The following is a 13,349-nucleotide window of genomic DNA, read 5'->3' on the forward strand; positions in this document are numbered from 1 at the left end:
GAATCACAGATTCTTCCCTAGGCCAGCCAAAGCGTCCATCCACTGCCTCCACAAGACTAGCCCAGCCCTAAAAGTGTCTCTTGCCTTCCTAAACATTCTGATTTTTTAAGCTCAGTCACCTTAAGGAAACTAAGTTTCCTTAAATTTCAACTGCCACATCCTCCCCCAATGTTGTATCAAACCTGATAGGACTCCTGGTTAAAAACAAGAACTTCTGCTGTTATAGAGATGTGACAAGTAAAAATGATATTTTTCAATCAGCCTATCGTCACCTTTTCCCTAAGAAACTAAAAGTGTTTACGTATTTTGTAAATGCCTAAAACACTGCAAAATGTGTATTTGCACTTTTCAATTATAATTTTTTTTCTAAATGATGTTAAGCTATTCTGTCTTTAGCTCCTCCACTTGGGAAACCATAAACTATGCACTTTTATTTTTCCTTTTTTTGAGACACAGTCTCACTATATTGCCCATGCTGGTCACAAACTCCTGGGCTCATGTCTCGGACTGTTGAGTAGCTAAGACTACACGCACCCATCACCACACTCGGCTACTGTGCATGTTTTATATCACCAGTGTCAATTCTCGAGTTTCACAATGGATTTCTATCCCTATATTGAAAGATTCTCTCTGGAATTTTCTTCATAAGGAAGTTACTTCTGTTATATTGACACAGAAGTAAAGACTCAAAATATTTCAATTGTGAATAATGAAAGGACATGAGCCTGTTACCCTTAAGAAATGTAAAGGGCAGCTGGCCTCAGTCTTACACCTGTAATCTCAGCACTCTGGGAGGCCAAGGCAGGAGGATTGCTTGAGCCTTGGAGTGTAAGACCAGCCTAAGCAACATAGTGAGACCCTGTCTCTACAAAAAAAAAAAAAAAATTTAGGCCAGGCATGGTGGTTCATGCCTATAATCCCAGCACTTTGGGAGGCCGAGGCGGGCGGATTTGAAGTCAGGAGATCGAGACCAGCCTGGCCAACATGGTGAAACCCTGTCTCTATTAAAAATACAAAAATTAGCTGGGTGTGATGGTGGGCCTGTAATCCCAGCTACTAGGGACGCTGAGGCAGGAGAATTGAACTCAGGAGGCGGAGACTGCAGTGAACTGAGATTGCACCACTGCACTCCAGCCTGGGTGACTGAGAGAGACTCTTGTCTCAAAAAAATTAAAAAATAGGCCAGACACGGTGGCTCATACCTGTAATCCCAGCACTTTGGGAGGCTGAGGTGGGTGGATCACCTGAGCTCAGGAGTTTGAGACCAGCCTGGCCAACACGATGAAATCCCGTCTCTACTAAAAAAAATACAAAAAATTAGCTGGGCGTGGTGGCGGATGCCTGTAATCCCAACTACTTGGGAGGCTGAGGCAGGAGAATCGCTTGAACCCAGGACCAGAGACTGTAGTGAGCTGAGATCGCACCACTGCACTTCAACCTGGGCAACAAGAGTGAAACTCTGTCTCAAAAAAACAAAAAAATTTACATTAACCACTCATGGTGGCACACGCCTGTAGTCCCAGCTACTCAGGAAGCTAAGGTGGGAGGACTGCTTGACAGGAGGTCAAGGGCAGCCTGGGCAACAAAGCAAGACCTTGTCTCTACCAAAAAAAAAAAAGAGAGAGAGAGAAAAGAAAAGAAATGCAGAAGGTACAGGGCCTTTGCTGCAACGTCACTTTCAGTAGACCCAAAATGCCAGGCAGCAGACCAAGTGACTGACCTAGTCATTGCAAATACTCACTTTCCAAGAAGAATTTTCCTTCCCAAGAATACAGAGACTGTCCATTCACCACATGAACAATGACAGACTAAAGCAAGATATTGCTTCTTCCTACTAACACCACCTTAGTAATCCTCTTTGTGACATTAGTTAATAATCCAGTACTAAAGTAATAGTTACTATAATTACTTTCTATGTTTGAGCCTTATTAGGAAACATAATCCAGAAGCTATATCATTTTTGCTTAAATGATATAAATCCCTTTTGGAAAAATATCACAGCAAGCTTATACACTACGTAGTATGCAAACAAACCTAAAAATCAAAAGCAATTCTGCCTGCATTCATATGTCACAGAAACACTGTGTGAATGAGAAGATCTACAACCATTCCAAGATCTCTGGAGGAAGTGTACTATATATAAACAGAAAAAACAACTAAGTTATATGTCCTTAGTTACATATAACTAAAGTCATAAGATAGTACCAACACTACTCCAGCTTCTTCTTCTGCTATGCAGAGCAGGAGAATTGATATTAGGTAGGCAAGGCATGTGATCAGCACTGGCTCCTAAAGCACATAAGCATTAGCTTTGTCTACTTACAGAAGGTCCACTTGCTTATTAAGTCACTTTTAAACTATGCAAAAGTTCTAGAATAAAGAATCTAAACAGTTTATCTACTGCCAGTGGTCCTCAGGGTACATTAAAATTATCTGGAGGACTTCTTAAAAGCACAGACTACTGGGCCCCACCCCAGAGTTTCTGATTCAGTAGGTTTAGGATGGGGCTTAAGAATTTGGATTCCAACAAGTTCCCAGGGGGTAAAGAGATGACGATGGTCCAGGATCCACCCTGAGAACCACTGCTCTATAGTTTACTTGTTGACAGAAGCTATTCGCTGCAGTCTTCAGCTTACAAGGTTTCTGCTGATCATTTAAAAATAAAATATAGGCCGGACGCAGTGGCTCACGCCTGTAATCCCAGCACTTTGGGAGGCCGAGGTGGACGAATCATGAGGTCAGTTCGAGACCAGGCTGGCCAGCATGGTGAAACCGTGTCTCTACTAAAAAATACAAAAAATTAGCTGGGCATGATGACAGGCGCCTATAATCACAGCTACTCCGATGGCTGAGGCAGGAGAATCGCTTGAACCCAGGAGGCGGAGGTTGCAGTGAGCTGAGATCGCGCCACTGCACTCCAGCACGGGTGACAGCGCTAGACTCCGTCTCAAAAAAATAAAAAATAAAATAAAATAAATCAGCTTTGTCAGTTTTTCAACTTTTTATTGGAAATAATTTCCAAGTTACAAAAAATTTGCAATAATAATAGTACAGGGAAAAGATTCATATATGCTTTACCCAGGTTCAACTTTTTTTTTTTTTTTTAGATGAATTCTTGCTCTGTCGCCCAGGCTGGAGTACAATGGCGTGATCTTGGCTCACTGCAACCTCCACCTCCCGAATTCAAGTGATTCTCCTGCCTTAGCCTCCCGAATAGTTGGGATTACAGGCACCCGCCACCACGCCCAGCTAATTTTTGTATTTTTTAGTAGACAGGTTTCGTTCGCCATGTTGGCCAGGCTGGTCTCAAACTCCTGACCTCAAGTGATCTGCCTGCCTTGGCCTCCCAAAGTGCTGAGATTACAGGCACGAGCCACCGCGTGTGGCCCCAGATTCAACTATTAATAACATTGTGATCCATCTACTTTATCAATACTCTCTTCCTCCCTTCTCCATTTATAGCAAGTATTATTTTCGAAACCATGAGAGAAAGCTGCATACATCACAGTACTTTACTTCTAAAAACTTCATTATGTATTTTCTAAGAATAAAGATACTCTCAGCCGGGCACGGTGACTCACGTCTGTAATTCCAGCACTTTGGGAGGCCGAGGCGGGCAGATCACCTGAGGTCAGGAGTTCAAGACCAGCCTGGTCAACATGGCGCAACCCCGTCGCTACTAAAAAAAATACAAAAATTAGCTAGGAGTGGGGGCAGGCGCCTGTAATCCCAGCTACTCAGGAGGTTAAGGCAGGGAGAATTGCTTGAACCAGGGAGGCAGAGGTTACAGTAAGCCGAGATCGCGCCATTACGCTCCAGCCCGGGTGACAAAACGAGACTCCGTTTAAAAAAAAAAAGAAAAGAAAAAAGATGTTCTCTAACATAACCACAGTAGTTACCAACTCGGGGAATTTAACATTGATACATCATTACCACAATCAACATACAGAACAATTCCATTATGCCCAAAAATTCCCTCATGCTTCCGCTTTATAGTTAACTCTTCCCCCAATACCCTGGCCACCACTATTTCCAATCCCTAAAATTCTGTCCCCTCCAGAATGTCACGTAAGTGAAATCACACATACACATATAGTATGTAGCCTTTTTAAAAAATTGTAAGCTGGCTGGGCACAGTGGCTCACGCCTGTAATGCTAGCTCTTTGGGAGGCCCAGGCAGATAGATCACCCGAGGTCGGGAGTTCAAGACCAGCCTGGCCAACATGGCGAAACCCCATATCTACTAAAAATACAAAAAATTAGCCAGGTGTGGTGGCACACACCTGTAATCCCAGCTACTTGGGAGGCTAAGGAGAATCGTTCCAACCTGGGAGGTGGAGGTTGCAGTGAGCCGAGGTTGTGCCACTGCACTCCAGCCTGCACGATGGAACCAAGATTTCATCTCAAAAAAAAAAAAAAAAGGAAGCAAATACATATCAAATATCAAATAAAATGCATCATTTTAAATTGTACAATTCAGGAGCATTAAGTACATTCACAATGTCATGCAATCATCACTACTACCTAGTTCCAGAATACTTTTATCAGCCCAAAAGAAGTACCATAACCATTAGGGAGTCATTCCCCATTCCCTTAGCCCCTGGCAACCACCAATCTGCTTTCTGTCTCTACGGGTGTGCCTACTCTAGATATTTCATATAAATTGAATTGTACAATATTTGGTCTTTTGTGTCTGGCTTCTTTCATAATGTTTTCAAGGTTCATCCAACTTGTAGCATACATCAGTATTTCATTCCTCCTTATGGCAGTGTATATATTCTTATGAGTCTAGTTTCTTTCACTCAGCACATTGCCATTGAGATTCATCCATGCTGTTAGGTGCATAAGTAGTTTCTTCTTCATTGCTGAAAAGTATTCCATTTTACGTATATACTAGAGTTTGTCTAGTCACCAAAAGACACTTTACTCCTGGTACTTTTTCCAGAAATAATCATATAATTCAAAGTAATTTACAATTCATGGGGTTATAATGTATTTGTAAACAGCAAATGAAAAATTCAAATATACAGAACATATATAGGTCCAAAATCTCTTATGTACAATTCCAAAATTCCATAAATGTCAAGTTTTTTGGTAAACTTCAACAAACTCATTTTGAGGCAAATCCTGGCCTACACTATAATGAGTCACTTTAGTCTTTATTTACTCCTCTTAGTGAGAATATTAATGATTTTGCAGCATATTATGTCTGAGTACACATTCCCCTGGGAGATATAATTCCTATATGATCTATGTAAACTACATTTCTATAACTTGAAAAATTCATAAGCTCATTTAACCTCACAGGTTCTAGATAAAATTGTGACCCTGTACTTACACAGCTCTAGAGGAGACAAAAATTACACTAATACTAGAGTTAATGAAGAGGCATTAATCTTCTCTCCTGTGTTATAGATCAGCCCTCCATTACATCAACTAAAAGGACAGACTGTACTCTACAATTCCCCTCTTATGAGCAATATCCATCCGGCATGGTCTCTGCAGGTCATCACTCAGCCTAAAATATTGATTGCCAGTTTTCACCTATGAATGTCACCTTTTTGGCTGTGCATACTGGTTCACATCTGTAATCCCAGCACTTTGGGAGGATGAGGCAGGAGAATCACTTGAACCCAGGAGTTCGAGACCAGCCTGGGAAACATAGTGAGACCACGCCTCTACAAAAAGTTTAAAAATTAGCCTGGCATGGTGGTACGCACGTGTAGTCCCAAATACTCTGGAGGTTGAGACAGAAGGATCACTTCAGCCCAGGGGTTTGAGGTTACAGTAAGCTATGATCGTACCAATGCACTCCAACCTGTGCAACAGAGTAAGACCCTTTCTTTAAGTCACTGTTACTACTAAGATTCACATATTTTTTTTTCTTTTTCTTTTTAAGAGACAAGGTCTTGCTATGTTGCCCAGGCTGATCTCAAATTCTCGGGCTCAAGAAATTCTCCCGTCTCAGACTCCCAAGTAGCTAGGACTACAGGTGTGCAACACCATGCCTGACTACCACATATGATCTTTTAACAGTAAACATTATAGTTCCAGAACATTTGATTGTTCCAAGACATATTCTTCAGCAGATATGTAAGACCTAAGCTGCACTGCTGTGAAACCTACCCTACCCTTTAATGCTCCTCACCTGAGGGGAAATCACAGCTGCTCTTCACATACACCATAAATAATAATCTATTCCATGCATATAGGGAACCTACTGAGTGTCAAGCACTGGTGGAAACAAGAAGGAATAAGGCTCCTGCTGACATTCCTCTCTAGTGAGAGAAATAAGATAAACAAATCCACTGAGAAAAATATCAGTGATAGATCCAATACCACTGACAGGTTCAATCCAATCAGTGACCAGTGATAGATCAGTGATAGATCCAACTGAAAAATACCAGTGATAGAAATATCCAATCAGTGATAGATCCAAACAAGGATATGATGGAAAACAACTACCCGATGATTTTAGATTTGAGGGTGACACAAGGCCTCAGAGATGTGAAACTGAAGCCAAGAACTAAACCCCAGAAGACAAGTGAAGATCAGACGGAAGAGCAGTGCAAAGACCCTGACACAAAAAGAAGTTTGTATTGGTCAAAGACAAGAGAAAAGCTCAGTGTGGCTACAGCAAAATAGGGTAGGTGGAGAGCAGTACTGAATGAGATCAAACAGCCAAGGGTCAGCTCATGCATGGGTTTGTAAGACAAAACAAGAAGTTGGGAATTTCTTCCAAGTGAAGACAAAGGCCCTAAGAGGGTTTTAGACATGGGAGTAACATGATCTGGCTGATATTGTCAAAAGTTCATCCTATTTATCACACAGAGATGTAATATAGATAACATGAAACTAGTAATCCAATCCTTTCACTAAAAAACAAAAACAAACAAAAAACGCAACTTAATAGAATGCCAAGAAAAGATTGTATTTGCTGAAAGGTATTTTTCGTTTTATTTTTAAGCACTGCCCCGAATGATTTCCCATGTGTATCAATGTCTTCAGTCTGCCAATTCTAATAGCTACCACAATCAGCAAATTTAAGAACTTCCTCTCTAGACCCTATATGTTAATGTAATTTTTACTGTGCTGACAAATTGACAATTAGAAAGTCAATGAATACTAAAGAAACTGGAGTTTGAACTGCTATTTAAATATTAAGACATCTCCTTTCCTAAACATATCAATACTTAATGAAAGCACAGTTCATGAAACAAGACTGAGGTTATTATCCTGAGAGTTAAAAAGCATCTCCAGCCTGTAAATTCTACCTTGAGTTCCCAAAGAAAGCATGTATGAGGCATATGCAAAAAATAAATATAACCAACAAAAGTGAGATACCAAGAATAATAATATATCTACTCTTACTCCTGCTTCCACAAATTCAGGGTTGATGTTTTTAAAACAAATAAATAACTGGCTCTCTGAGAAATAATACTTCTGAGCTTGTTCTCAAATTACAGAACAAATTATTTCTGGACTTAACATCATATTCTTTCAAGCACCAAAATTTATTTTGTGGATAATTTTCCTCTGCAGAAGCATACTGAAGAAGTTATCTAGTTAATGCAAAATTTTTATCCCATGATAAACTGCTAATAGTAAATTATATCCTCAAAATATGACATGTTCTTACTTGAAGATGTCTTTAACTGAATTACTGAAATTCTAAGTTCTGTGAAGACTCATGCTCTATTCTCTTCCATTTAAAATTCTGCAAAATAGGTCACCTAAAGATTACCTTTATTTTTAAATAAATAAACATTATTATACATAGTTCTAAAAATATTGGTCAAAACCCTTGAGTTCTTGGCATTTCACCTTTGCCTACATTTACTGTAGTAAGATTTAAAGGAAATGACTGAAATTGGTGCTGTGAAATACAACTAGGAGGATACTCTGAAAAGTTTAATCTACCATTCAGACCACAGAACAGATGTCAAAGGGAAAGCTCTTCTGGATCTATTCACGGATTTCAACAAAATAACTGTAACAGGACTCCATTCTCAAAGCAAAACTGAAAATTAAAGAAACCACTAATTTGTACAATTTCTCTGGGAAGTCATAAATTTTACTGAAGCAATGAATATAAAATTTTACATACAACAAGCTTATTAAATCCTATTAGGCTCAAGCATAAACATTCCACCACCATGAAGAAAATGCATAGCAAGTTTAATAATTATATAAAATATATTCAAGGCAATTGCTGTGACACTCACTTTATATATCACAGGCATTCAGAAGAACTGGAACATGCATCCTCATCACCCATGTGTGGACAAACATCCACAAAGAACCACAGCTAAGACTAAAGCTGGTTGTTATTTGGAGGCACCAACAGGAGGCTTCTGGAAATTTTAATTGTGGTTTCTTAAAACAAATTTTAAGTAGCACATGATGCAGAGATCTGATAAAGACCCTTCCTAACCCAAGGCCATATGCAAGTCAAGAAACTCACCTGTGTTATACTCCTTCAACTGCAAGTTCTTTACAAGCATGCCATCAGGAGTCCGAAAAGCATTAAGAATCTGCAAAAATATGGCATTTACACTAATGATACAAATCATAATCAAACAATGAATATCAGATTTTCCCTAACGGTTTTTTATCATACATAATTTAAAGCCATGATTACTTTGTAAAAGCAAACTTAGACTATGAACACTCAAGGCATTCACATATTGAATGAGTAGAACATAATTATTCAAAAATTGGCGGGATGAAGTGGCTCATGCCTATAATCCCAGCACTTTGGAAGGACAAGGTGGGAGGATCGCTTAAAGCCACATGTTTGGGACAAGCCTGGGCAACATTGTGAGACCCTATCTCAAAAAAAAAAAAAAAAAATTTCTTAATTAGCCAGGAGAAGCCGGGCGTGCTGGCTCACACATGTAATCCCAGCACTTTGGGAATCCAAGGCGGGTGGATAACCTGAGGTCAGGAGTTCGAGACCAGGCTGGCTAACATGGTGAAACCCAACTTCTACTAAAAATACAAAAATTAGCTGGATGTGGTGGCACACGCCTGTAATCCCAGCTACTCGGAAGGCTGAGGCAGGAGAATCACTTGAACCTGGAAGGCTGAGGCTGCAGTGAGCCGAGATCATGACACTGCACTCCAGCCTGGGCAACAGAGCAAGACTCTATCTTTAAAAAAAAAAAAAAAAAAAAAATTGGCCAGACACAGTGGCTCACGCCTGTAATCCCAGCACTTTGGGAGGCCGAGGTGGGCAGATCACAAGGTCAGGAGATCGAGACCATCCTGGCTAACACGGTGAAACCCCGTCTCTACTAAAAATACAAAAAATTAGCCGGGCGTGGTGGCGGGCGCCTGTAGTCCCAGCTACTTGGGAGGCTGAGGCAGGAGAATGGCGTGAACCCAGAAGGCGGAGCTTGCAGTGAGCCGAGATCGCACCACCGCACTCCAGCCTGGGCGACAGACTGAGACTCTGTCTCAAAAAAAAAAAAAAAAAAAATTAGCCAGGAGTAGTGGCTCACACCTATAATCCCAGCGACTCGGGAGGATAGTTTGAGCCCAGGAGTTTGAGGCTGTAGTGAGCCTTCATTGGGCCACTGCACTCCAGTCTGGAGTACCCTGTCTCAAAAATAAATAAATAAATATTTTTAAATTATCAGGTATATAGGAAAAGCAGGGCCAGAAGCAGTGGCTCACATCTGTAATCCCAGCACTTTGGGAGGCCGAGGCAGGCGGATCATGACGTCAGGGGATCAACACCATCCTGGCTAACATGGTGAAACCCCATCTCTACTAAAAATACAAAAAATTAGCCAGGCGTGGTGGCACATGCCTGTAGTCCCAGCTACTCAGGAGGCTGAGGCAGGAGAACCGTTTGAACCCGAGAGGCGGAGGTTGCAGTGACCCAAGATTGTGCCACTGCACTCCAGCCTGGGCAACAGAGCAAGACTCTGTCTCAAAAACAAACAAACAAACAAACAAAATGCTGGGTGCGGTGGCTCATGCCTGTAATCTCAGCACTTTGAGAGGCCGAGGCGGGTGGATCACTTGAGGTCAGGAGTTCAAGATCAGCCTGACCAAGATGGTGAAACCCCATCTCTACTAAAAATACAAAAATCCGCCGGGTGCAGTGGCAGGTACTTGTAATCCCAGCTACTTGGGAGGCTGCGGCAGGAGAATCGCTTGAACCCTGGCGGCAGAGGTTGCGGTGAGCTGAGATCGCGCCACTGCACTCCAGCCTGGGTGACAGAGTGAGACTCTGTCTCAAAAAAAAAAAAAAAAGAAAAAGAAAAGCAGAAGAGCGTAACCTTCAAAGGCTCAAGCTGTGAAATCATACTGCGTGCATTCCAAGCTCTCCGCTCACTTGCTGTGTAACCTTTTGGTGTCCAGTTTCTCATGTGTTAAACATAAAATGATGTACTGGTCATTACAGTCCAGGGCCACAGCATTTCCTCAGCATGAACTGCCTGGGCAGTTCATTTCCCCATATTCAAATGAACTGCTCTCTCATGGCATTCAGGCCTGGGCTCGAATGCCTCTTCCTCAGTGATGTCTCCCTAACTACACAATACAAAAAACAGCCCCATTAGCATGCATGCCTGTGGTCCCAGCTACTCAGGAGGCTGAGGTGGTATAATCAATTGAGCCCAAGAGGTAGAAGCTGCAGTGAGCCGTGATTGTGCCACTGCACTCCAGCCTGGGCAACAAAGTGAGACGCTGCCTCAAAAAAATAAAAAATGGGCTGGGCATGGTGGCTCATGCCTGTAATTGCAGGCATGCATGCTACTTTGGGAGCTAGAGGCAGGGAGATAACCTGAGGTCAGGAGTTCAAGACCAGCCTGACCAATATGGCGAAACTCCGTCTCTACTAAAAGTACAAAAATTAGCTGGGCGTGGTGGTGTGTGCCTGTAGTCCCAGCTACTCGGGAGGCTGCGGCAGGAGAGCTGCTTGAACTGGGGAGGCGGAGGTTGCAGTGCGCGCCACACACTCCAGCCTGGGCGACAGAGCAAGACTCTGTCTCCGAGCTACAGGCCGAGCTACCATGCCCGGCCTGTACTTTAGTTTTCTTCAGAGTATTTATTCGCTGACTAAAATTGTGTAATCCTTTTGCTCGCTTTTTCATTATCCATGAAGTCAGTGACTTTATACTATACACTGCTGTGTCACTCAGTATCTAGAACAATGCCTGGCATACAGTAATGCTTAATATTTAGAGTGATTATATTAAATATGTGATAATTAAATGAACTAATGCTTGTATCACACAATGCCTGGCACAGAGCGAGCACTGCCATAAGCTCAGACTTAATTTAGTCAGCCAATCCTTTGATATAGGGCAGTTAAGCAGTTTCTAGTTTTTACTATTGTAAATAAACTGCATCCTTATGTACGTACTCCAGAAATAATATGCTCTAAAGGATGTGATCAGGTCTAAAGAGAGCAATCATTTGTCATAATTTTTTTTAACCTCACCTCAGTGAGTGCATGTATAAATGGTGAAATCTGAATAAACTTTATGTATTATACCAGGGTCAATTTCCTGGTTTAGATACTATACCACAGTTGTGCTAAATATTAACACTGAAGGAGGATGGGAAAAAAATACACAAGACTTCTCTGTGCATTTCTTTGTACCTTCTTGTGAATCTATAATTTTTCAAATTAAAAGGTTTTTTAATTTTTAATTGACACAGAGAAACAGGAGAGAAGACATGCCTTACCTCTTCTTTTGTGGCATTTTCAGGCACCCCACTTAATCGAATAAGCCTGCTGGGTTTCTCCTCACTTGGGCCGGTCCTATAATCTTGATCCTTAAATTGAGAATGAAAAATTATTTCACAAATAAATATACTTTACTGTACAAAACACAAATCAACATGAAATTTAGCTACTCAGGATCAAAAATGATAATGACATATCATGTGAAGATACAAAAAATTACAATTTTCTCTATTGTTCTGAGTGCCAGAATGTGACTTCAAATCATAAGAATGTAAATGTGCTAAGATCAAGGCTCACTGAAAGAGTCTTGAAAGTAAAGCAAAACATTACGAGACAAGACTGAGTAAGACTTTAATAACCAGAAAGACACACTAACATAGTCTCAAAACTGTAATTTTCTCAGCCTGGCCAACATGGTGAAACCCTGTCTCTACTAAAAATATAAAAATTAGCCGACTGTACTGTATACACCTGTGGTCCCAGCTACTCAGAAGGCTGAGGCGGAAGAATCGCTTGAACCTGGAAAGCAGGGGTTTCGGTGAGCCAAGATTGTGCCACTGCACTCCAGCCTGGGTGACAGAGCGAGACCCATGTCTCAAAAAAAAAAAAAAAAAGAAAAATTTCCCGGTCTGAGAGCTGGAGAATGGGCTGTAAACTAGCAGTACTTCATACCTCTGGTGAGAGATGACGACTAGATAATGTTTTTGTTTTTTTTTTTTTTTTTTTTTTTGAGACAGAGTGTTGCTCTGTCGCCCAGGCTGGAGTGCAGTGGCACAATCTCAGCTCACTGCAGCCTCTGCCCCCCAGGTTCAAGCAATTCTCCTGCCTCAGCCTCCCAAATAGTTGGGATTACAGGCGCCCACCTCCACACCTGGCTAGTTTTGGTTTTCGATTTTTTTTTTTCAGATGGAATTTCGCTCTTGTTGCCCAGACTGGAGTGTAATAGTGCAACCTCTGCCTCCCCGCAACTTCTGCCTCCCAGGTTCAGGGGATTCTCCTGCCTCAGCCTCCCGAGTAGCTGGGATTACATGCATGTGCCACTACACCCAGCTAATTTTGTATTTTTAGTAGAGATGGGGTTTCTTTGTGTTGGTCAGGCTGGTCTCAAACTCATGACTTCAAATGATCCGCCTGCCTCAGCTTCCCAAAGTGTTGGGATTCCAGGCGTGAGCCACCACGCCTGGCCTAATTTTTGTTATTTTTAGTAGAGATGGGGTTTCACCATGTTGACCAGGCTGGTCTTGAAATCCTGACCTCAAATGATCTGCCCACCTTTGCCTCCCAAAGTGTTGGGATTACAGGCGTGAGCCACTGTGCCTGGCCTTATTTTTCTTTCCGCCTCCCTCACGTTCTCTCCTGAGGTTGCACCACACTGGTCTCAAGCTCCTGGCCTCAAGTGATCCTCCCACCTCAGCCTCCTAAAGTGCTGAAATTATAAGCATAGGCCACTGTACCCGGCCAAATCTACTTTAAAAGACAATACCTTCATTGTAAAATCACAAATATAACCCTCCTTGCTTAAATCATATATTCAAGAAGTTTAACATTTAAGTTAATTACATTAGCTGCAAGAGGATAGTTGCAACATTAATATCAGTTCCTCACAACTAGGGAGACTCCTAAGTATTCTCTCAATGAATTTAAA

The 13,349-nt window shown here is 41.7% G+C and overlaps 1 protein-coding gene across 6 annotated transcripts in view; it reads right to left on the bottom strand.

Annotated features, from left to right (window-relative positions):
- The window catches only part of RBM6 (RNA binding motif protein 6), a 140,041-nt gene that overhangs the window by 95,851 nt on the left and 30,841 nt on the right, over positions 1–13,349 (bottom strand). For 5 of the 6 annotated variants that reach the window (XM_055275943.2, XM_063609503.1, XM_055275953.2 and 2 more), the window contains 2 exons: positions 11,704–11,793; positions 8,465–8,534 (listed from right to left, as the gene is read on the bottom strand). The exons of the other annotated variant lie outside the window; for it this stretch is intronic. In XM_055275943.2, coding sequence (XP_055131918.2) covers positions 8,465–8,534; positions 11,704–11,793 — 160 coding nt within the window. The remainder of the gene's footprint in view (positions 1–8,464; positions 8,535–11,703; positions 11,794–13,349) is intronic. 6 annotated transcript variants of the gene reach the window in all.

The sequence above is a fragment of the Symphalangus syndactylus genome, chromosome 1, assembly GCF_028878055.3.
Source record: "Symphalangus syndactylus isolate Jambi chromosome 1, NHGRI_mSymSyn1-v2.1_pri, whole genome shotgun sequence".
In the NCBI taxonomy this organism is placed as follows: Eukaryota; Metazoa; Chordata; class Mammalia; order Primates; family Hylobatidae; genus Symphalangus; species Symphalangus syndactylus.